Genomic DNA, 26,068 nt, shown 5'->3' on the forward strand with positions numbered 1-26,068 from the left:
TCAAGATGGCAGAATCAAGTGGCCACATGGAGGAGCTCTGGGCACCACCCCAGGGGCGGTGATGGACAGGGGAGTGGTCACTCCCCTTTCCATTGTCCACTTTCCTGCTAGAGCAGGGACCAAAGGTCCCTGGACTGGTATAAACTGGTTTATGCAAGGAGGGCACAAGATGTACCCTTCAAACCATACCGGTGGCTTGGGGAGGCTACCCCTTCCAAGCCATGTAAGAACTATTTCCAAAAGGAGAGGGTGTTGCCTCCCTCTCCCAAAGGAAATCCTTTGTTCTGCCTTCCTCTGCTTGAGCTGGGCAAACAGCAGGAGGGCAGAAACCTATCTGAGGGGTTGCAGCAGCATGGGCTGCCCGGAACATCCAAGAAGACTGGTAGGAGCAATGCCTTGGATCCCCTAAGGAGCCCTCAGAGTGCATGGAATCATACAACCAATACTGGCAACATTATTGGGGTTTGATTCTGACAGGTTTGATGCCCAGGTTTGAAGTTACTGTTATGTAGCTAGACACAGGTAGTAGTAACCTGTGTCCAGTACCCAGGTAAAATGGCTTCCCCACACTTACGAAGTCCAGGGAAATAGAGCTGGAGTTTGTAGGGTCACCTCTGCTCATGCAGGGGTGCCCTCACACACAGGCAGGAGGGCCTGCCATAATGCTGACTTGCAGTGGCCTGGTGCAGTGACCTGCAGTGAAAGGGTGCATGCACCTTTCCACGCAGGCTGCAATGGAAGGATGCAGACACATTTTGCATGGGTGGCACAATACATGCTGCAGCTCATGGGGAACCCCAGGTGCCACAATGCCCTGGGTACCTAAGTACTACATACTAGGTACTTATATGGGGGCACCAGTATGCAGATTGTGGGGTGTACCCAGTCCTAAGCAACCAAATTTATAGGGAGAGAGCACCGTCACTGGGGTCCTGGTTAGCAGGATCCCAGTGAACACAGTCAAAAACACACTGACAGCAGGCAAAAAGTGGGGGTATCCGTGCCAAAAAGAGGGTACTTTCCTACCCTCTTCCTACCCTGGTGTGCTCATCTTTTACAGACATGATGAAAATGGCTGCAGTAGTGTCGGAACGTACTCTTCCTTTAGTGGAATTAGCTTCAGATACCCTAATTGATGTCCTCCATCAAAGCCAAACACGGGTTGAACCAGTGCTTCCTTAAAGTGAAGCCCTACATGATGTTTTGTTAGGGGTTTGGGCTAAGCCTGATACAGGGGCCCCTGTTGACTGGGCCATATCCCACAGGCACTAACCTACCCCTGGTGATCCGGCATGTCTAATGAGACATCCTACTGATCGAAGTTTGATGACACAGGCTGCTTTGTCCTCCCATGATATTGAGTCTCTCCCACATGTCCCATCTGATAGAGAGTCCAGGAGTCTAGACGTCTGTGGCAGGTATATTTTTATCTCCACAAGTTCTGCTCTGTGAATGCAACTTGAGTCCCATAAAGAATGAGAGAAACGTCCAAGAACACACTAGCAAACATCTTCCTACGCTTCGAGAAAAAATCATGAGCACTCTTAATCATATGATTCAAGATGGCTAGCAAGCAGCTAAATTAATTGTTCACTGTGGCATGGATGCCAGTGACTCTGGGTCGAGCTATGGCTACCTCACTGTGACTGGTTGTGTACCTCAGGATTTTCAGAACCAGTTCAGGCCACATTGCTTGACATTCCGTTTGGTGCCCATTTATTTGGTGCACAGGCAGACTCTGTTTTAAAGGTTTTTCGTGACAGTAGGGGTGGAGCAGCAAGTTAGTTTGGTTCCTTTCTACCTTTTGGCCTAATCCATAACTCCTGTACTGACTAATAATGTGTTATTTGTCTTTGCTTATTCCACAGAAGAGCCATGCTTCAGGAGGGACGTGAGGCTTTTTCAGTTAAATATCTATTACAACCTAATTATGGCACCAGTGAGTGTTCTTCCTTTCGACAAGTGCTATTTTTCTTAAATTGTTTTCGGGGTGTATAGTGCCCTGGAACCCTATGGGGCTTACCATACCAGATGTTCAAGGCTACTTTAATTATCCTCATTACTTGGTGTAAAGTGATCACTTTCCACTTTAGGTTTGTCAGTAACAGCCTCGTAAAGGGTTATCACTTTTTAATAAACCTGATATATAAGTGATATCATTTACTCTGAAGAAAAACTTGTCCTTAAGAGTTGTTACCTTTTATGGTATATACCATATTGTAAGTGAAGTATTTGATTGTATGCCAGTAAGCATTCATATATATGTGCACAGACGGGAAGTTGCTCCCTCTCAGTTACTTTTTTTAACTTGTGAGATTATGGAATAATACTAGTAATCCTTATGGAGTTTGAAATATTAACAGCTCATTGGGCCTGTCAGCATATTGTTTAATTTCTGTTCAAAGATGTTTCCTCACAAGGATTCTACAGCACTAAGGGTGTCTATTTACCAAGTCCTTTTTGTACTGGCAGATAATGTAACTGTTGATCTAATTGTGGTGTACATCTACTTTTACCCATTATATGGTAGAATCACTTGTTCTACTTTTGGTAGATTGGATACTTTAGAAGCCAGAAAGTATCTTCTTGGGGGCTTTAAGACTTACATTGTAAGGTCTTGAAAGGTTTTATATTGGATAGCCACAACAGTTTGATGGATTTTCTGCACTTTGGTGTAGATATTTGGATGGTGTTGACATGTTCTTTGAACATTCTTTTCTTTTACTGACATGTCAGTTTATCATGGATCTGTATTGGGACATATCTCTCTATAGATTTTATTCAATCTATTGTATACAATAATTAATATTATTGACTCCTTATTTGTTCTGTGCTTGGGCATTTGCATTCAAGACTTCCTTCTTTTCTGAAGGTTTTAACTTCTTCAGGGTTACTTCTTCTTTCTACAAATATATTTATAGATGTTGTGCTTGAGGAAGTTGTATGTTAATACCTGTAAAGAAATGGCTCCCTGTTGCAGTTACCCCCCACTTTTTGCCTGATACTGATGCTGACTTGACTGAGAAGTGTGCTGGGACCCTGCTAACCAGGCCCCAGCACCAGTGTTCTTTCACCTAAAATGTACCATTGATCCCACAATTGGCACACCCTGGCATCCAGATAAGTCCCTTGTAACTGGTACCTCTGGTACCAAGGGCCCTGATGCCAGGGAAGGTCTCTAAGGGCTGCAGCATGCATTATGCCACCCTAGAGACCCCTCACTCAGCACAGCCACACTGCTTACAAGCCTGTGTGTGCTAGTGAGAACAAAATTAGTAAGTCGACATGGCACTCCCCTCAGGGTGCCATGCCAGCCTCTCACTGCCTATGCAGTATAGATAAGACACCCCTCTAGCAGGCCTTACAGCCCTAAGGCAGGGTGCACTATACCATAGGTGAGGGTACCAGTGCATGAGCACTGTGCCCCTACAGTGTCTAAGCAAAACCTTAGACGTTGTAAGTGCAGGGTAGCCATAAGAGTATATGGTCTGGGAGTCTGTTTTACACGAACTCCACAGCACCATAATGGCTACACTGAAAACTGGGAAGTTTGGTATCAAACTTCTCAGCACAATAAATGCACACTGATGCCAGTGTACATTTGATTGTAAAATACACCACAGAGGGCACCTTAGAGGTGCCCCCTGAAACTTAACCAACTATCTGTGTAGGCTGACTAGTTCCAGCAGCCTGCCACACTAGAGACATGTTGCTGGCCCCATGGGGAGAGTGCCTTTGTCACTCTGAGGCCAGTAACAAAGCCTGCACTGGGTGGAGATGCTAACACCTCCCCCAGGTAGGAGCTGTGACACCTGGCGGTGAGCCTCAAAGGCTCACCCCTTTGTCACAGCCCAGCAGGGCACTCCAGCTTAGTGGAGTTGCCCGCCCCCTCCGGCCACGGCCCCCACTTTTGGCGGCAAGGCTGGAGGGAACAAAGAAAGCAACAAGGAGGAGTCACTGGCCAGTCAGGACAGCCCCTAAGGTGTCCTGAGCTGAAGTGACTCTAACTTTTAGAAATCCTCCATCTTGCAGATGGAGGATTCCCCCAATAGGGTTAGGATTGTGACCCCCTCCCCTTGGGAGGAGGCACAAAGAGGGTGTACCCACCCTCAGGGCTAGTAGCCATTGGCTACTAACCCCCCAGACCTAAACACGCCCTTAAATTTAGTATTTAAGGGCTACCCTGAACCCTAGAAAATTAGATTCCTGCAACTACAAGAAGAAGGACTGCCCAGCTGAAAACCCCTGCAGCGGAAGACCAGAAGACGACAACTGCCTTGGCTCCAGAAACTCACCGGCCTGTCTCCTGCCTTCCAAAGATCCTGCTCCAGCGACGCCTTCCAAAGGGACCAGCGACCTCGACATCCTCTGAGGACTGCCCCTGCTTCGAAAAGACAAGAAACTCCCGAGGACAGCGGACCTGCTCCAAGAAAGGCTGCAACTTTGTTTCCAGCAGCTTTAAAGAACCCTGCAAGCTCCCCGCAAGAAGCGTGAGACTTGCAACACTGCACCCGGCGACCCTGACTCGGCTGGTGGAGACCCGACACCTCAGGAGGGACCCCAGGACTACTCTGATACTGTGAGTACCAAAACCTGTCCCCCCTGAGCCCCCACAGCGCCGCCTGCAGAGGGAATCCCGAGGCTTCCCCTGACCGCGACTCTTTGAATCCAAAGTCCCGACGCCTGGGAGAGACCCTGCACCCGCAGCCCCCAGGACCTGAAGGACCGGACTTTCACTGGAGAAGTGACCCCCAGGAGTCCCTCTCCGTTGCCCAAGTGGAGGTTTCCCCGAGGAACCCCCCCCTTGCCTGCCTGCAGCGCTGAAGAGATCCCGAGATCTCTCATAGACTAACATTGCGAACCCGACGCTGGTTTCTACACTGCACCCGGCCGCCCCCGCGCTGCTGAGGGTGAAATTTCTGTGTGGGCTTGTGTCCCCCCCGGTGCCCTACAAAACCCCTCTGGTCTGCCCTCCGAAGACGCGGGTACTTACCTGCAAGCAGACCGGAACCGGGGCACCCCCTTCTCTCCATTCTACCCTATGTGTTTTGGGCACCACTTTGAACTCTGCACCTGACCGGCCCTGAGCTGCTGGTGTGGTGACTTTGGGGTTGCTCTGAACCCCCGACGGTGGGCTACCTTGGACCAAGAACTGAACCCTGTAAGTGTCCTACTTACCTGGTAAAACTAACAAAAACTTACCTCCCCCAGGAACTGTGAAAATTGCACTAAGTGTCCACTTTTAAAACAGCTATTTGTCAATAACTTGAAAAGTATACATGCAATTTTTATGATTTGAAGTTCCTAAAGTACTTACCTGCAATACCTTTCGAACAAGATATTACATGTTAAATTTGAACCTGTGGTTCTTAAAATAAACTAAGAAAAGATATTTTTCTATAACAAAAACCTATTGGCTGGATTTGTCTCTGAGTGTGTGTACCTCATTTATTGTCTATGTGTATGTACAACAAATGCTTAACACTACTCCTTGGATAAGCCTACTGCTCGACCACACTACCACAAAATAGAGCATTAGTATTATCTATTTCTACCACTATTTTACCTCTAAGGGGAACCCTTGGACTCTGTGCATGCTATTCCTTACTTTGAAATAGCACATACAGAGCCAACTTCCTACAATACCCCATCTATGTGCAACTGTTTTCATTGTCTGCCTGACTCTAGTTGTTGTAGGTTGGGTTCACACTTTGAGAAGAGTTGTCATAAGATTTAATATACAAAATCGGATTCTTTGTATTTCAGAATCTTGTAAATGTTCAATTTTTGGGTTATTGACACCTTTTCCGGTTAATCTGTAGATGAGTTTTAATCCTTGTAAGAGTCACATTAGGCCCCTTTTTCATATTTGCCTTTTTATTCAGCCTTTTAAAAAATAAATATTTTGTTGCTTACTACATAGGTGGTTGTCTGTTGTACTCCTATGTCAGTAGGTATATATGTTGAGAATATCTTGAAGATGTTTTTATCATCTCTAGCTCCTTTCTCAGTGAAAAGTATATGTATATGCCAAATGCTCACTATTGTTGTCTTCAATTTCTTTTTAAAGAGGGCAGTTGTATCTTTTCTTTGAGAGGTAAACATTCTATGTGTGTCTTGTAGTGTTGGTCTAGTTACGGTATACCTTTACATGGTAAGGGATATTGCTAAATGGCATGTTGTTAAGCTATGTTTTTCAACAGGCTAGGACATGCAGTTTTGGACTACATATAAGAACAAATAGATTTATCTTCACTAGCTCATTTGACAATACTGTCCTACAATTATGGGTAGTGTTTATTTGTATATCCGATTAAGGGAGCAAGTAGCTTAATATTAATTTGTTAGTTTGCTTTTAACACCGATTGGGGTCATATTAACATGGATTTTCTTTATTCCATGTTTTTGAATGTTGGACTTTTTATCTGTGGTTCCTCCCACAAGTTTTATGTCGTGAAATATGTTGGTGCTTACCTACATTGTTATGAATGACCAGTCTTTTTTAAATATTCTAGACCGGGTTTCTTCTGAGGACAGAATTTTAATGGAATGAATCATGGGTGATGCTATCTCCATGCTCTTAATGTTTTTAAAACTTTTTCTTACTGTGGTCCTTTACACAATTCTTTTACTGAACAAGGATGTGCTTCCTCATAGGTATTCTTATGAATGCATGATCTTCTTCTGTTGTACTAGACCATTTTTCATCTGGTTAAAGACTTTCAATGTTGGGTCACTTCTGACACATTTGACATACATGGATGAGCTTATCCCATGTTTTTCATGTCTTATGGTTTTATTTAACTGTGATTCCTTCCACAGGTTTTAATGTCGTAGAGTGTGTTATTATTCACCTTAATTATTATTATGATGGTCCGGTCTTTTTCTCTTGTTCTAGACCGGTTTTGTGATACTTAGAGAATTTTTTGAAGGTCTCAGTTGGCATTCCCTCCTCCAGATTATTTTGACTTTGGTATCTGATTCTAAAATAAGGAATCTGTGGCTGGATGTCTCTATCAGATAAACAAGTGACTTACCTTTGGTAACGCATTATTTGGTAGAGACAGGATCTAGCTGCAAATTCCTGAACAATCCTCCCTGCTCAGCGAACCGAGTCCTGTTTGGTCTCAGGAGATTTTGTTATGGAAATTTACATCTTGAATTAAGAATTCGGTGATTATTTGCCACTGGGTGTCTTTTGTGCCAGAACACGGTTTCAATAGGCAGTTTCTATAGTAGCTCCACGTTTTGAGTGCAGAAAATAGTCAAGGAAGAAACTTATGGCGGCGAGGGGGTTATATGGACTCTGCTGACGCCACATCCGGTGGAGGAAGTTGATATGGAGTCACGTGACGCCCTCTTTGGATGTGCAGACGTGCTATTAGAAAAAAAGGTTCCAGATCAAGGCTCGTGCCTGGGGAAGATTCTGAAGTAAGGAATCTGTCTGGATCCTGTCTCTACCAGATAATGCGTTACCGAAGGTAAGTAACTTGTTTGTTTCCGCTGATACCCTTGTTCCTTAGTTATCAGGAAGTTTCGCCAAGACTTAGCCCAAGTCATTTTCATTGCCCTAGGTTGACAGAGAAGGGTGTGGTATATATACCTTCTGCGCTTTGTCACTAGTCTCCTGCTTTTCTTTACATTCAGACCAGATCTTTACCTTTTGGTGAGGGGGAATGACTTGTTCTGCACCCCAGTCTCTGAGGCATCCACTTGCATGCTTGGAGATTGAGCAGTGACAACTAAGCTTATTTCAGCTGCAACCAGAGGTGGTAGATATCATCTCATCTGAGCGTCGCCCCTCCACCAACTCCTCTTATTCTGGTAGATTTGCAAGGAATGTGGACAGTGGCAGGGATCTATTGCAGGCCAAACTATCACAGATCTTGCATTTGGCTCTTTCCCTTGCTCCAAGTGGATGTGCCATTGGCACTGTGAAGAGTTATTTAGCTGCCTTGTCTGCTTGTCTACCCGATCTGCTCCCCCTCACCCCCCCCCTAATCCATCCCTATGTCAACCTTTTGTGCTTTGCTATGCATCTTACAGAATTTCCAGGTTTAAATTGTCCATCAACCCTTCTCCAAAGTATTGCTATGGCATCTGTTTTACTGGTGAGGAATCTGCCGGTAGAAGTATCCATCAGAAGAAAACTTTACCTATCTGCCATAGCAATCTTTCAGGTGGATACTCTATCTTCCTGCAAGGTGCTCCCCGACCTGCCCGCCTGTCCATTTGATAAGCGATTCACAGTGAATGTTAAGATCCCATCTTACATGGTATCCTAAATGGTATTTGGTACTTTATTCCTTCATTAATGTCCCTCTGCCCTTCCGTTGTGCAGGCTTTAAAAAATTGATGGAAACTGTGGTGAGCCAGGGCAGGTGCTTTATGGCCTCGGTGGCACCACCTGACGTCACTTCTTCCTCCAAGTGAGTCCAGCGCCCTCTACCAGTGACCTTGTTGTTTTGAAGTTTCCTGACGCAGTCTGATGACTGGTGGTGATACTACAGTTGAGGAATCTGCAGGTAGATAGCGTATCGACCAGAAAGATTGTTACCACAGTAACATTTCTATCTGTACTCTATTTTTCCACATTGGACTGCTAGGCCTGCCACAGTTAAAAAAGAGTATTTGGGTGCTAGTCGCTGTCAGGATTTGTTAATATTTAAACCATTTGAGCCATCAATGGACAGACATCTATTCAATACAAGATTCATCATCCAAATACGTGCAAGGCAAAACGGCGCAGAAACACTAATCACCCGGATCTCCTAGAATTTCATGGTAGTTGTCCCAAACATTTCCAAAAAAAAAAACCTCCCCTGCCGGCTTGTGGCTGAAGCCCCTCGAAAAGTATACTAGCTTTTCCTGTTTCATACACCAATCAACCCCTTGACTCCATTGCGAGAGGGACAGTGTAATCGATGAGCTCCAGCTAGTCGCAATGTCTCTTTTTGCCACTATCAAGGCGGTTACCACTAAGGTACGTTCTGCCCTTGTACCACCTATTCCCTCCATTAATATGGGGACAACTCCAACTCACATAAAGAAAGTCTGCAGAGTCTTCAGTGCACCTAGGAACCTTTCAACAAGTCCATTGGTTTGTGTTTGATATGGTGTGGTGAACTTGTAAGTCACTCCGCGCTCATCCCACATGTGCTTTAGGTAAGCTGACATGAAGTTGGCACCTCTGTCGGAAACCATCGCCTTAGAAAACCCTACCTTGGTAGAGATAATAAGGGCTTTGGCTACTACAGGAGCTGTAGGTAGACCTAAGGGTAATTGCTTCAGTATATCTGATAGCATGATCCACTACTACCAGTATGTACTGATTAACTGAGGCTGTGGGTGGTTCAAGTGGACCCACAATGTCCGCACCAACTCTTTCAAAGGGTACCCCCACCACAGGTAGTGGAATTAGGGGGGCCTTTGGGTGGCCATATGCCTTAGCACCTGCTTGGCAGGTGAAACAGGAACTGCAAAACTCCTTCACCTATTGGGACATGTTGGGCAAGTAGAAATGGCTGAGGAGTCTATTCCAGTTTTTTGTCTGACCCAGAAACCCAGCTAGGGGGATGTCATGGGCTAAAGTGAGGAGAAATTCCCTAAACTGCTGAGGCACTACCACTCTCCTGGTTGCATCCAGTTTGGGGTCTCTGGTCTCAGTGTATAGGAGTCCTTCTTCCCAATAGACCCCGTGGGATCCACAGACACATCCCTTCTCCTGTACAGCTGCTTGCTGCTTCAGGCCTTTAAGAGTGGGACAGGTTCTCTGTTCCTGACACAGTTGGTCCCTACAGGGTCCCCGTGGGCCCCAAAGCTCTACCTGATAAGGATTCAACTCCTTTGAATCAGTTCCCTCATAGGTTAAGACTTCTTTCCGAGAACAGGAGTCTTGGGTTTGTTGCTGTTCAGAAGCTGGTCCCACAGTCTTCTTGCCTTTTCTCTTGGAGGGTTGGGCCATTATTTCAGGCTCCAACAGTTTTTTCACCCTGTGATTGGCTTTGTGCTCTAGTTTTCACATACAGTATCCCAGTGATTACCAGCATGGCTGCATGGGTTTTGAGTTCTACTTCAGCCCAAGCTGAGGACTCCAGATCATTCCCTAGCAGACATTCAACTGGGATTGCAGAAGAGACCACTACCTGTTTCAAGCCTGTAACCCCTCCCTATCCCCAAGTCACCATAGCCATGGGATAGAGCTTAGTTACATTGTCTGCATTGGTGACTGGATAAGTTCGTCCTGCCAGATACTGTCCTGGGGAAAACAGTTTTTCTGTCACCATGGTGACACTGGCACCTGTATCCCTCAGGGCTTCTACTTTTGTCCCATTAATCAAGGGATGCTGTCTGTCTTTGTTCATATTAGGAGGCCAGACAGCAAGAGTGGCAACATCTACTCCACCCTCAGAGACTAAAGTGGTTTCAGTGTAAACCCTGATTTGCTCTAGGCACACTTGATCCCACCTGGAGACTGTCTATACCAGTGCTAACTGGTGCAGTGCTAGGGAGGGTTCGTTTTGGGACAGACCAAGTCTCCAGTTTGATTTCCTTTCGGTTTACAGTTGAAACTCCAGGCCTTTTTGGGATCAAAGTTGTTATCTTTGTTTCCATGTGAATATTGTGAAGAGGCTTGGGCCCACCCTCCTGGGCAGATTTTTGGGGCCCTTGAGAAGACTCTTTACTTTTATACTTGGGTGCCTCACCACCCTTCCCCTGGCGAGTCTTTGTAACCCCTTTCATTGATTTGTTTGTCTGCAGAGGGACCTTAACTCTCTCATCCCAAGATGGAGGTAAGGGGTGAGATTGAGCTCCACAACCACGTCCTCTGAGCTGCTCATTTTGTTACTAAAGTTGGGAATTACTTTTAGGAAGTAAAAACTCCTTCCAGTTACTCACCCCTAACTTATAATAACTTCTACATTTTAAAAAGAAGTGCTACTGGGGACTTAACCAAGGCCCTAGTAGGACTTTAATTTTTATTTTATTTTTTAATAGTCAGTTCAAAAATCCATTGAATCAAAGGCAATTTTTGGACTTAGTCATGTGATCAGATATTGGCTGAGTAGTCCAGCAAACGCAAAGTCGTCGACCCCACCGCTGATCCACCATTGTAGACAGCTGGCTCGGTATATACTATATCAAAATGAGACATAGTGTGTATAGAATCCAGGGGTTCCCCGAGGCTTAAGAGAGGCTAAAGTAGATAATACCAATGCTTTCTTTTGTGGTATAATGGTCGAGCAGTTAGGCTTATCAGAAGGTAGTGCAAAGCATTTGTTGTACACACACAGTCAAGAAAGGAGGCCCACACTCAATGACTAACTCCAGGCCAATGTATTTATAAAGGAAAAAATCCAAAAGATCCTCGTTGCAGGTAAGAACAGTTGTATGTATCAAGCATATGTATCAAATTCACTTTGTTTAAATCTGGCAAAGAAAACAGTTTACAGGCAAGTAACACTTTTCACTTTCAAAAGTTGACAGTGCATTTTTCAGTACAGTCCTGAGGGGTGTGGGGGTGTATGGTTTTGAGGTAAGTTCTTGACTTACACCTCTATTCGCCGAGGGTTAGGCTGTCCACTGGTTAAAGGTCAAAATGACCGCAAACATACACCACCAGCAACACAGGGCCGGCCGGGTGCAAAGGTCAAAGTTGGCGTTGGATTTAGAATGCGATCCTATGAAGACGGGGGTGCACTCTGAAACAGATCTGCTAGCAGTTCCCCTGCAATTTCGGAGGGCAGACCTGGGGGGGTTTAGGTGAGCACTGGGGGGTGCACAGGTCATCACCAAACACACACCCTGCAGCACTCGAGCGGCCTGGTGCGGCGTGCAAACACAGCATCAGGCTCCCAATGCTTTTTAGTAAGGGGACCTCTGGTGTCACAAAGATGCTGCAGGCTGGGTTCAGTGGGTCGGTTCCTGAAAACCACAGGCTGGACAAAAAGGAGGACTGCCTGCTGAACGTCGCTGAATCATCTGTCTGATGGGCTGTGAGTGCTGGAGTACCTTTAGGCATCTGGAATCTTCCTCCGGTACGCTTGTGGTCAGGGTGGTCCTCTGGATTTAGGCTGCAGGCGTTCTTGGGTTGGCCAGGAGTCGTCAACCCAGGGTGGACACAAGGTTGGGGACGTGCTCTGAACCAGATGGCCACCTGGACTCGGTCCCTGGGTGTCTGGTGCAGAGTGGGTAGGGCTCACGGATCACGGTCGGATCTTAGGAAGTTCTGAGGTCCCTTGTGGAGTTTGTTGTGGACAGGGCCTCTGTCCTCTGGAGTTCTTGGTCCTCTGGTGGGCAAGTAGTTCTCTGGGGGTTTAGAGAGGTTGCTGGTCCTGCTGAATGTGTCGCCTTTTGGTAGCAATGTCTTTGAAGCTGCAGACAGGTCGGTAGGGCTGGGGGCAAGTCTTTTGTCGTCTGGAGTCTTCACTGCTGCGGGGTCGGCTTAGCAGTCCTTCTTTCTTCTTGTCTTGAGGTTGCAAGGAATCTGGTGAGCTAGATTCAGGGGTCCCCTTAAATCCTAGATTTAGGAGTGTTACAGGGGTCGTTGAGCAGTAGCCAATGGCTATTGTCCCCGAGGATGGCTACACCCTTCCTGTGCCCACTTCCTTTGGGGAGGAGGCACACTCCTAACTCTATTAGTCCCTGTCCTCCAAACCAAGATGGAGGATTCTGCAGGGTGGGGGGGGGGGTCATTTCTGCTATAGACACCTTAGCTGTGGTCCGAGCTGGAGTGGTCACCCCCCCCCCCCCCCCTGTTTTACCTAATCTTCCCACTGGGCTTGCCGCTAAAAAAGGGTTGTCAGTAGGGGGGGGGCAGGGGGAGTGTGGTGGAGCATCTCTACTAGCTGGAGTGCCCTGGAGCACTGTAACAGGATCCCTGAGCATATGAGGCTCACTGCCAAGTGTTAATGTTCCTGCTGGGTGGGGGAGGTGTGAAGCACCTCCACCCAGAGCAGGGCTTGTTCTTGACCCCAGAGAGCATAAAGGCTCCCATCCCATGGGGTCAGAAACATGCCTGTTAGTGGCAGGCTGGCACAGACTGGTCAACTTTACAGTAAAGGGTTGGGTAACATACAAGGGGCATCCCTAAGATGACCCTGTGTGTTTTTTACAGTAAATCCAACACTGGCATCAGTGTGGGTTTAAGTGCTGAAAACTTTTATACCAAACTTCCCAGTCTTCAATGAAGCCATAATGGAGCTGTGGAGTTCGTAAACTCGACAAACTCCCAGCCCATGTACTCAGTATGGCCACACTGCACTTACAATGTCTAAGAATGGACTTAAAAACTGTAGAGGCATATTGCTCATGCAGCTATGCCCTCACCTGTGGTACAGTGCACCTTGCCCTTATGGCTGTAAGGCCTGCTAGAGGAGTGACGTACCTATGCCACAGGCAGTGGGTTGTGGGCATGGCACCATAGAAGGGATGTCATGTCGATTTTACCTTTTTCTCCCCACCAGCACACCCAATCTGCAATGTGTGCATGTGCTTGGTGAAGGGTACCCTAGTATGGCACAACACTTGCTTCAGCCCTTAGGGGACCCTTCCTGGTCGCAGAGCCCTTGGTACCACTAGTACCTTTTACAAGGGACTTAGCTGTGTGCCAGGGGTGTGCGCCAATTGTGGAAGCAGTGGTACGGTTTAGGAAAAGAACACTGGTTTTGGGGCCTGGTCAGCAGGATCTCAGCACACGCTCAAATAAATTAGCATCAATATCAGGCAACAAGTGGCGAGGGAGACTATGCCAAAAGGGGCACTTTCCTACATAGATCGTCTCTCGTAGGTGCAGGTCTTTACCCCCACCTCAAGAGCCTGCACCTACATGCCTGGAGATTTAACAGGGCAATATGAGTTCATTTCAGTTCCTCCGGATGTAGTGGATGTTATTTTGTCTTCCAGAAGGGAATCCAGTAAATCAGTTTATGCTGATAGATGGTCAAAGTGTGTTAATTGGTGTCTTTTGATCCTTTAAATGCTCATTTATCTGTTGTTTCACATTTTGCGCTTACTTTGGTGCAGCAAGGCTGTGTAGTTATCATAGTTGAGGGCTATTTGTCTGCCCTTTCAGCGTTTCTGGGTTTACCAGATCAGCATTCTATGTTTAAATATTCTATACTGTTAAGGTATATTAAGTGACTCACAAATAGGTTTCAACCCACACCATGTATTATGGCTCATTGTGATCTTAATCTAGTTCTTTCTTACTTAGTGTGTTCTCCCTTCAAACATTTACATAGTTGTCCTTTGCAACTTCTTCCTTTTAAGAGTTTCTTATTGCCATAACATCTGCAGGGGGCGTTAATGAGCTAAAGTCTTAAATGTTAAGCCTCCCTTCACAGCTTTCTTCCCCAAAAGGTTGATTCTGAGAACCAGAGGCGCCTTCTGTCGAAGGTGGTTGCTCCGTTCTATTTGGGTCATTCCATCATCCCTCCCACTTTCTATCCCCCTCCCCATAAATCTAAAGAGAAGGAAATACTTCATTGTTTAGGCTCAAAAATAGCTGTTAGCTTTTGAAGACAGGACACATGATTTCAAGGTTGATGACTAGCTTTTTTGTGGGATACATTGCCAAGATAAAAGGAAGGGCAGTCCACAAAAGGACTTTCTCAGGATGGACCATCCTTTGCATTAAGATCTGCTACACCATGGCACACAAAAAACCTCATGCTCATTCTACCAGAGCTACATCGTCTACTTCTGCTTTAGCTAGAGGAGTCCCTGTGGTAGATATTTGTAAGGAAGTGGCCTGGGCCACCCTTCATACTTTTGCAAAGCACTATGGTTTAGACTCCAAATTAAGAAGGCCTGGCCATTTTGCGTGTTATGTTTTATAGGATTTTTTTGTATAGGCAGACATACACCCACCTCCAGGTGTGGGACTGCTTGGGTGCTCTATTCAAAAGGTGAGGAATCTGCAGGTAGATGTATCCATCAACAGAACAAGTTACTTACCTTTGGTAATGCTTTTTCCGGAGGATTACAGTATTGACTTGCGGATTCCTTTTAACCCACCCACCTCTGCATTGCTGGTCTGCATATACCAAAAATGGTTGTGTGTGTATATTATGAGTTTTTATTTATAAGTGTTTAATTCAGGCTTCTGTGAACTGTATTTACATTTTTGGGTTAGTTTCATTGGTTCGCTTTGAAGGCACGTACAAATGGGTGGAAACTGATGTCTGCAAGGCCTTCTTATTGATCCAGTCACGTCTCACAGAGGGGGGGGGGTGTAGTTGTGAAGATTCCGGAGCCCTTGTTGACGTGGGAGAGCTTTCTAGAAAGTTTCCATGGAATGTTGGCACATGGGAAGTATTCAAAAGGTGAGGAATCCACAGGTAGATACTGCATACACCAGAAAAAGTATTAAAGAAGGCAAGTAACTTGTTCTTTAGTACATTCTCTGAAAAGAAGGAATTTGATGGCAGAAATGTGCACCTGAATGTGTCCCAGTGTTTATTTTTTGTATTGATTCTAGGTTATTCAGTAATAATCTGTAATCCTGCTCTTCCTGCTTTACGTCTGGGTCAGAATTTGGCTACAGGCTGCTAAATACTGGGAGCACACCGATGATAGTACAGTTGTTTATTGAACATGGAAAACAAGTTCAAAGTAAAGCCCTGTGCCAACCACGACTCTTCAGCCTGCGAACTCCACCTCAGTTTCAACGTCCTTCTCTCACTCACTTGCCCAGCGTTCCACCTCTCACGTCACCACACATTTTAGCACACTCACGAGGATACCACACCACCTCCCTCATACAGAACTTTTAAGCTGAAACATAACTCTACAACCTATTGTCCTTCTTGGACGTAATATACAACTTAGTACGAGCATGACTTTACATAGTTCCCCAACATTGCCCCTCACAAACTCAAGTCAGAATTTTGCGGTAATCACTTCACAAAGTGTCTGAGCCAGGACGGTCTTATAATATTTCTTTTTGACCGAGTCTCCGCTGGATTTCGCAACTTAGAAGCACATGGAACGGTGCGAGTATCTTGTGTAACAATATTTGGGGAGATGATATGAGTCTTGTGCAACCACCTGAGGTCCAAAACACCTGGCAACCCTGTTCAGGTTCCAAATCCGGTGATCGTCCATTTTCACAGCATTCCTAAACAGCTTTATGACCTTGAAGGGTCCTTTGAATTTGGATGATTTCCCTTCCTTTCTTGGCGATTTGATTTTGACATAATCCGCTTCACGCAGCACAGGTTTTTTTTTTTTTTTTTTTTTTTTTTACAGCCTTACGAACATCATATCTTATTTTCCTTCTTTTTTTTTTTTTCTTCTCTCTCTCTCTCTCTCTCTCTCTCTCCAAAACCAACAATATCATCTACCCGATCATCAAACTCTTTCCGTCTCTCAATTACCCACCTGGGTTCAATCTCACTGCAAGGTACCCTCCCTTTGAACAATTGGAACGGTGTCACTCCTGTGGTGGTATGAGGTGTTACACGATACTCACGAACTTTCTTCCTCACTTCACCTTCCCACTCAATCTCATTAACATGTGCCAATTGCATACACTCTTTTAGTACTTTTATGAAGCGTTCAACAACTCAGATTCTGGATGATAAAGAGAAATTCTTTTATATCTAATGTTCCTTTCCTTTAACAACGATTCTGTTGATTCAGAGAGGAATTGTACCCCATTGTCTGTCAAAAATGTGGAGGGAAAACCCTCTCTCTCAAACAAGATATCCAGAAAATCAATTATGTCCTTCGACTCAACTGAGCTCACAAATTTAAATTCAGGCCAACGTGAGTACATGTCAATGCAGACCAAGATGTAGCAATCAATGGTCTTACGTCTGATTGGGCCTAATATGTCCAATGCTATATCGATCCAGGGACCAGCAGCCTCCTTTCTTATGACCATAGGTTGAGTTCTATTTTTTAACAATTTATCAGAGCGCGCACACATATGGCAATTCCTTACTTCTCTCTCAACCATCATATCTATGGCAGGCCACCAGTAGGTGTTCCTTAATCTCTCCTTAGTTTTAGAGATACCCATGTGACTTGCGTGGGCTTGATCAACCAGACTCTTTCTTAGGGTTGCTGGCAGTATGAGCTTGCTGCCCCTCATCAGAAGACCCTGCTCCACTGACAACTCATTCTTGACTTGCCAATAACCCCCCAATTCTTCAACTAGACCCTCCCTCACACCCCAACCACCTTTTACCTTATTAATCACCTCTTGCAAGGTGGCATCTTTTGACAATTCTTCCTCCCACACAGACTCTGAGATCAACCCTCCAATAACCACACACACCTTTATGTCCTCATCAGTCGCCATGTCTGCAAAACAACCACCATCAAAAGCTTCCTCATCCTTTCCTGTGTATACACAAAGTCTTGAGAGGCAATCAGCTTGAACATTTAATGTCCCTGGCTTACAGGAAATTGTATACTCAAATTCTTGTAGAGCTACTACCCATTTCTTGATCCTATGTGAGATCATGTCAATTCCCTTTTTCGTGAATACCTCTCCAAGAGGTTTGTGATCAGTTATTATCTGAAACTTGTGACCCCACAAAAACTTTCTCCGCTTCCTCACAGCCCAGAATACACCAAGAGACTCTTTCTCAACTAGAGCAGTTGAATTCTGCCCCCTTTAAACACCTCAAGGCGAAAAGTATTGTTCTAGTTTGACCAAGTCTCTTTTGAAAAAGGACCGTTCCTAGCCCTTTGGAGCTGGCGCCAGTCATCAATATTATTTCATCACGTGCATCAAAACTTCCTAAATCTGCTGCCTCGTCCAGACTGATCTTGATGTCCTGATACTCCTTCTTACATGCCTGATCCCACTTGAACTCCACCCCTTTCGTTAACAACTGTCTCATACTATGCGTCCGTACTGCAAATCGTGGAACAAATTTATTGTAGAACTCCCCCATCCTCGTCGCCAGTGTTAAAAACTGGGAGCACACCGATGAATAGTGCAGTTGTTTATTGAACATGGAAAACAAGTTCAAAGTAAAGCCCTGTGCCAACCATGACTCTTCAGCCTGCAAACTCCACCTCCGTTTCATCGTCCTTCTCTCACTCTCTCGCCCAGCATTCCACCGCTCACGTCACCACACATTCTAGCACACTCACGAGGATAGCACACAGGCATAACCAGTAATCTTCTCAGAAGTATGCTTCCACCTTTGAGCACACCTTTTGTGAATGCTTTTCTCTACAGTTAGCACGTTTTGTGGGAAGGGCGAAGAACATAGTCTGCCCAGCGCAAACTTATTTTGGCGCTTTTCTACTAATGTTCTCTTAGCTAGCTAAGGGGCATGCATTTTTGTTGTTGTTTCCAATAGGCTTTGCTATACAAGTCACCCACCAGGGCTTTCTGCCGGATGTGGTGAGCAATTCTCCCTGCAGCTGTTAAACACAAAACCCATGTTTCAATGTGTATGAATTTTCGATTTATGCTGGATATTAGGTTGGTACCGGGGAAATAATTTTAAGCCTCAAAGAAGGGGCTTGTGCCAAAGGAAGGCCCTGAGCTCTCCAATGAAATGAGATTCCTTTAGGTCACATTTGCAGAGAAGTATCTTTCGGAAATCTGCATTTTCAAGTACCCAATCAATGAGGAAACATACAGCGCCAGGAGTTGGACTCTTGTGGGATTAGACAGCTTTTGTTCACAGGGCTCCCCGAATTAGATCCCTTAAGGAGGTCAAATGGCCTTTGGCAGTACCTCTGCATTTAGGATTTGAGCCAATCTAATTGATATAAAGGTATCCTGGTCTGGTTGTTTCCTGGTCATCACCTTGTTTTTATCTTCAGATTCAGAGTTGTCAGACGCCACCTCTTCCAAACCTTGAACACAGGCTTCCTGTATTCTTGCCTTGTATGTGTCGTAGCCTGTGCAGCACAACAAGGATCACTGGTTCGTCTACTGACTTTTTTACTTTTACCACCATTCGCCATTAAAAACTAATTTACTTCCCTATCATCTTCCAGAGAAGAGGCGATCTGATCAATTGCTCTGCATGCTATAGAACTGGCCTAACACCAAGAAGCAGGTTTGCCCTCCATAGTGCCCTACCATTTCTTGATGGTGTAGCTCTTCAAATAGGATAGGTTTCCTGTTATCAGACAACTTTCTTTATAGGACTCAAGTCGGTTTCGGCCTAAGATTCAGAACAGACTCTGTCCTTTAGGAAGTGACTGAGTTTATCAAGATAAATCTTAGTCAGGGACATTCTATAGTGGTCATAATGTATCTATCCACAGCCTTTGATTGTGTGCCTCATTCTGTCTTGCTGGAAAGGATGAGAAATATAGGGGTTCATGTTTGCATAGCAGTGGCTCTGATCTGGTCTGTCAGATAGAACCAGGTAGTCCATCGTTTCAAGTTACCTCATTGTTGAAACCTTTGAGATGCAGTGTCCCTTGGGCCTTGATTTTGAGACCTACATTATTTATTAACTGTTTGGCTCCCTTTGCCCAGATTGCGGAGCCTAGGGATTAAAAGTAATGCTTGTGGACCCTAGTGATGCTGTCTTTCATTGAGAAAGAGGGAGAGATTATTGACACTTTCAAAGGTAATAGCGGTAGTAGACTTGATGAAAAGGAGTTACTTAAAGCTCAACTCCAATAAATCAGAGATACTGTTCGATACTGTTCTTTGACAGTAAGCCCTCTCCATTGTTGCACAGTTGTTGGCCATTAGAGCTAGGTGCCTCACATAGCTCCACTTCTGTAGTAACCTGGTGTTTACATTTGATAAGGATCTTTACCTTTTATCCCAAATCCCAACAGTGGCATCCATAAGTTTTGCCTAATTGAGGGCTCTCATGAAATTGTTAAAATTTGTCTGACACCATGAAAACAAGTGTGCATTCACTGATGACGGCCAGATTTGATAACAACAATTTGTTGTATTTTGGTCTTCCTGCATACATCGTACATAAATTACAGCAGTTTCAAAACGTGGAGGCTAGATTAATCCTGGACATCCTGCACCAGCAATGCATATCTTCATATTTGCCTGAACGTTCCTTGGCTGTCAGTGGAAAAACACATTCACAGCATAACATTGACGTAAAGGGTCCTGATTCCTATTCGCATGGCCTTTTATCTTGAGTGTCTATTGTATCTTAGAGTTGGGCTTTCTCAGTATCAACCATGCAGAGTATCCAAACTCTTATCTGCTACAAGTTCCCAAAGTGCAGGACTAATTGAAAGCCCCTTTGTATATTTCGCATCTGAGCTCTGGCATAGACTCCCCATCTAACTAAAAAAAAAAAAATAATCCTGGCGAAGGTAACATCTAAAAAATGTTTTTCAACTTTTCTTTTCAGTGATCAAGTCACTGGTCACATTGTTGAATTCGTATCTGCAGTGCCTAGACGCCTCTTTGAGGCAGCTGCTGTGCATTAGAACTATTTAATTCCTTCCTTGCCGGGGAACCCAATCCACATTGCCATTAATGAGCCATCATGCCCTTTTCTATTAAAAGCAGATGTGTGAATAAAGGTATGAACTCACCTGTTAGATATAGTTGAATGACCTGGACTTTCTTCCTCTTCCACCTGACACCGCAAGTTTGTTGTTATTGTTTTGATTTGTGTAAAAAAAAAAAAAAAGACTCACCACTTCTGCAGCAGTGAAACATTCAAGGCCTTAAAATCTTCTGTAATCTAATATTCAATACTAGCTTAGAATAGATCCCATTCTTGGCTTTGATTTCACAAGTATTGTATGGAGGAAACTGGCTTTTTATGTAGTCTTCCTATATAGGGGTACCCCACGCAAAAAGTCCAGATGATCCTTATTGGTGTACAGGGGCATACTTTAATAATCCCAAGTGCTTTATTTGTGGTAGTGTGGTCGAGCAGTTTAGACTTATCAGAGGAGAGTGTTGCACATTTGTTGTACACAGTCAGTAGATTAGACACACTAATCTAAGATCCCACACTCAAAAGGAAATCCAGTACCAATTTAGGAAAATAACACAGATTTGTATATATATGTAGACACCAAGATCATCAATATTGGGTAAGTACTTTAGACATATCTGTTTTTTTTACAGGAAAACTGTAAAAATAGAGCTGTCAAATTTGAGACATGAGCCTTGAAAACGGTAATGTTATCCTATGGGAGAAACATACAATGCCTAGGTATACTTGCAAATGATCTTTGCGGGTGCCCATAGGGGCTGAAGCTAATTAGCAGTCGATTCCGATTTACTTGCCCTTGTGAGTCTGAGTGCCGAGGTGTTGGTCGCATTGGTAGCCTCGAGCACTGCACATCAAAGTTAATGGCATGGTACCTGAAAAAAGAGCCTGCAAGAGAGGATTTGGGGTCAGGTCCAGCAGAACTCAAAGGGAGCATTCTGCTCTTGAGGGCCTCTGGAGCATAGCTGTTTTGTCAGGATGGTTGCTGTAGTTAGAGGCTCTCAGTTGGCTTTGCAGGTCGGTGTCGGTGTTGTCCGGACTAGTCATGCAACAAGCCTTGGTAGTTGCAAGGGCTCTGGTACCCAGGGTATTCGTGCTGAGAGACTCCTGGAGGGGGTCAGCGCCTCGAGACGTAGTGAAATTGAAGGGGCTGACTTCCTGGACTCAAGACCACCTTCTCCTTGGGGGTTGCTCCCTCGGTGGGCCTAGTGACCAACAAGATGAGGTACCAGTTCAGTGTGGTAGTGCCTGCAGTTGCAGGGGGGATGGCTCTTCCACCCCAAGGGAGATGCTGCTTGATTGTTGAAGGTAAGAACAGTCTTCCAAGGGTTTTGGGGAGGCCGTTCAGCTTCTGGACAAGTTGTTCTTCGTGATTGTCTCAGTATAAGCAGCCAATCAGGGTTTGGCACCAATCTCAGTGTAGGACTTACGTTCTCACGACTTTGGTCTCATCTTTGTCTTTCTTTTGGTTCTCAGAAGACAAATTTGAGTTCCTGGTGTCAGAGGGACTCCTGAATGCTGACTTTAGGGAAGGGTAGGATAGTAGGGTGGTAGCTACTGAGCTACACCCCCTAGATGACCACTTTCTGTGGAGGGTGGGACTTTTCCTCACCCAGATCCTCGTTTCGCCAAAAACACAATGGAGAAACCGTTCTTCAAGTATCCATCTCAGGTAGCCAACCTTAGGGGTGTGACTAGCCTAGAAGTGAAACACACCTCCTGAATAATTCATTTCCCCCTGCTCTGGTGCTAAATGGACCTCAGGGCAGGGGGTGCCTTTCCCCAGGACGGGGAATAAGCAAGGGTCACATATCAAAGGCAGCAAGGGCTTTGAAGCCCCTCGCCCTGATATGCTACATTACCAGCCATCCTGCGGGAAGAGGTGTGACCACCTTCCTCTAAAGCAGGCATTGTTTTTGGGCTTTGAGACCATGGGTTGTCCCCTGCAGGGGATCAGAAACTAGACTGTGGTGGCAGCCTGGTCGAGACCAGTCAGCCAGCACACTAAGAGACTGGTAGGTTATCATAGAGCACCTCTAGGGTGCCCTCAGGGTGTTTCATAATGAATCTGGGAACTGGCATCAGTACATATTTATTAAGACGAGGTGTTTGATACCAAGCATTCCTTAGTTGCAGTGGAGCCATCATGTAGCTGGGTCACTCATAATGGCCTGCTGTAGGGGTGGCCTACATGTATTACATGCAGTGGTCCTGGGCATTGCACACATAGTGTATGCAGTGTCATGTTTTGAAAATGTTAGGCACCATTTCACGCTTTCTGAAATAGTAGTCTGCATGCAATTTGCATGTGGGTCCCTTAGGTTGGCATAATATGTGCTGCAGCTCTTAAGTACCCTCTTTAATACACATGCCCCGGGATACTATTTACTAGGGATTTACAAGGGTGATATAGTCCTTGATAGTCAGGATACCTTTAGACATTTACATTGTTTTAAGGAAAAGAACACTGGCACTGGTAGCCTGGTTAACAGGGACCCCGTGCACTTTGTCAAAAAACATCTGTACTAGGGCAAAAAATGAGGGTGACCATGTCAAAAAAAGGGCACTTTCCTACACAGTATACTATCTCTGAAACCTAAATAAAATCCTTCTTGTGATGGCTCTTGTGCCTAAAATTATCTGATTGTCACCTCTGCACTTGAAAAGGGGAATTATCAATCTCTTGCTGCTTTTGATAGTGTCTTGAACGCAAGAGCATCCCATGCAAACCTCTTTACATCTATCATTTTAATGATGCCTGGTGTACCCACACTACAGAAATGTCCAGAGCCATGTATGTGGTCTTCTGAAATGTCTCCTGTTGGTATCATGCAGAAAATAAAGCTGGCGAGTACCTTGATAATGTAAGATTATCTTTAAAACTAGCAATGTTTTATTATTTTGGATTGTGATAGAGTGATTGCTTTGAAAAATTATGTGGACACTTTAGAGATAGGGACTTAATTTAAGTAATACGTTGTATATTCCCAGAAACTAAACTTAGTGTTTAAAGGTTAAATGTTAAAGCTATTCTCTAAGTGGAGTATGGCATTGATTTGAGCTGGTCACATCCATCAACAATCATTGGTTTACTTTGGTGAATGGAGCCACTTTAAGTTTTGTAAAACAGCTAAGGAATGAATATGGAAAGGCAATACTAATTTTATAAGGTGAAAAGCACACACTGCGAGTTGTGGTGTGGTTATGGGATATGCCCACCCACTCTTACTTGCCAGTTAAGGAAGATGCATTCTGAAGATCAGCTGGGCCTTGTGTATCATGTTTTCAAAAAGTCCCATAGAGTACATAGAAGAAGGAATCCAAATTGTACCGCTGTTGTATAGATATCATTGTAATACATTTCCCATAATGCTCACAAAGTCTGTCATGATAAATCAATTATCTTTTGAAGGCTAGTTTCGATCGATGGTGTGCTTGCTAGTCCCTCCCTCTACAGGCAAAAAAAAAGGATTACTAAGTGTTGTTTGGAAAGTGAATCACCTGAGCTGGAGAAACCTATTAGGGCTTACAGTTAAGTGACCCTATTTCTGGGTTTACTTATATTTTGCCTCAGACATTCATACTGACTGCCATTGTGTTTCCCTGTCTGCTTATTGCCAAAACGTGAAAAATACTGACATTTAAATTTTCTCTTGAGTGTCTTTGTTCCGTCAGTCATGCTTGGGATTCATCTGCAGGCAGACAAGATCAGGGCTGGTCCTCAGTATAATGAGTATTTAGTTAATCAAAGAATCTCAGACCTGTACAATCCCTTGTCCATGTGGTACATGTTCATTTCAGATGATGCCTCATTTCTCTTTTTCTGTAAATTTGTCAATCTCAGGAACTCTTTTTAGAGCCTTGATTTGAAGTTCCTGGATTACACATACTACTGACTGCCTTTTTTTCTGATGCTGATGCTTCTATCTACTTTCACTTGCTACTTGGTGGGCTGAGTGTTGCTTTCTGCTCTTAAAACTAGGGAAAGCTTGTGTATTTTAAGAGTAGAATATATTGGCAGTAGAAGTTCTTATTTGTCCTTGCTTACACTTTATGCACTTTGTATTTTTATAAATGTATACCAGGGGGTTCTCAGTGGATAACTTTTTATTGCCCTATGTAGTTGTTCAATTTTAAGTGCAGTGATTGGTGCTTTTTTGTAGGTTTTTATTTTCTTTGAAGCGTATGTTCTGTTTTTTAATAGTTTTTGAAACAGGAGTAAAGTACTTCAATGAAATTGAACTTTAGAACCAAGGGGCACAGTGTAACTGTGTAATGTCGCACTCAGGTGCAGGTAAAACATTACAAACATTCTATCATTGAATCCGTAGTGGATCTGTTTCAGGTTGTTGCCCTAAATAAGCCAGGTAATGCCAGGTGAATCTTTCATGTTATACTGGATTTCTGGCCAGCAGACCTGAGTTTGATTTTGCTTTCTTTCTAGTTTGGCAGCTTGGAGCAGAAGCTTGCATTGGCGGAGCGTATCCGAGGGCACGTGCTGTCACTGGCATTACAAATGTATGGCTGCAGGGTTATCCAGAAGGCCCTAGAGTTTATCCCACCGGACCAGCAGGTAATTGTAAGTTTCAACTTTACACTACTTTTTCATGTTCTTGTTTTTGTTTTTTTTTCAAGTTTTTGTGTCTTCCTTGTTTGTGATTTGTTTTCCTTTCTCGTCATATGTTAGCCCCATAATTTATGCAGTTGTGGATTTACACCTTTGAATAAAAAGTGTCTATCTGCTGAGTTGTAGTTGGAAAGTAACCATGTTCAAGGTGTTGTTAAAAATGTGAATCTCCACGTGAGCAGATGTCTGAGCAGAGTTGTCTAGCTGTTCTTCACTGCTGTGATCCGTGTTCTTCACTGCATTCATTAGTTCAGGGCACAGTGTAGGGCTAGTATACTATACGTCCCTCCTGAGGTCTTTAAATGGAGTGTGTTAATAATAGCAATGGTTCTTTAAAGTAGTGGGAAACTTCAAATGTGCAGCAGTGAATTCTAATTACATGTTGTTTTCCTTGTCTGGCATGGATCTGACTCTTGCTCTCACTGAGAACATTGTTCTGTGATGAGATTTACATCATTTGCTCAGCAGCCAGAGCCTCAGATATATATATATATGTTCAATGGCATGTGTAGCTGCAGATACACATGCTGTGCACATCCCGCCATCTAGTGTTGGGCTCGGAGTGTTACAAGTTGTTTTTCTTCAAAGAAGTCTTTTCGAGTCACAAGATCGAGGGACTCCTCCCCTTTCGGCTCCATTGCGCATGGGCGTCGACTCCATCTTAGATTGTTTTCTTTCCGCCATCACGTTCGGACGTGTTCCTTTTCGCTCTGCGCTTCGGTTCGGCAAGTTAGTGAAAAACTCGGAAAATTTGACGGTATTGTTTGCGTTCGGTATCGGGTTAGTTACAACAGATCGACACCGAGTTTTGAAGAGCTCCGGCGGCCCTTCCGGGTTTTCGATTTTCCGGCGGGGCCTGGTCGGCCCGACCGCGTGCGTCTTCAAGGCTAATAGAACGGATCCCATTCCGCTTCTGCCCCGAATGTCACAACAAGTATCCTTATACAGATCAGCATTTGGTCTGTAATTTGTGTCTGTCGCCAGAACACAAAGAGGATATCTGTGAGGCCTGTCGAGCATTTCGGTCCAG

At 44.6% G+C, this 26,068-nt stretch overlaps 1 protein-coding gene and 1 pseudogene across 18 annotated transcripts in view; both read left to right on the plus strand.

Moving 5' to 3' along the window:
• Nucleotides 1-26,068, plus strand: part of PUM1 (pumilio RNA binding family member 1) — an 859,012-nt gene that overhangs the window by 631,333 nt on the left and 201,611 nt on the right. For 15 of the 18 annotated variants that reach the window (XM_069224905.1, XM_069224910.1, XM_069224908.1 and 12 more), the window contains one exon: nt 24,856-24,990. In XM_069224905.1, coding sequence (XP_069081006.1) covers nt 24,856-24,990 — 135 coding nt within the window. The remainder of the gene's footprint in view (nt 1-24,855; nt 24,991-26,068) is intronic. The other 3 variants (XM_069224907.1, XM_069224923.1, XM_069224919.1) reach the window with 1 other exon arrangement.
• Nucleotides 25,433-25,511, plus strand: LOC138286261 (small nucleolar RNA SNORD103/SNORD85; annotated as a pseudogene).

The sequence above is a fragment of the Pleurodeles waltl genome, chromosome 3_1, assembly GCF_031143425.1.
Source record: "Pleurodeles waltl isolate 20211129_DDA chromosome 3_1, aPleWal1.hap1.20221129, whole genome shotgun sequence".
NCBI classification, from domain to species: Eukaryota; Metazoa; Chordata; class Amphibia; order Caudata; family Salamandridae; genus Pleurodeles; species Pleurodeles waltl.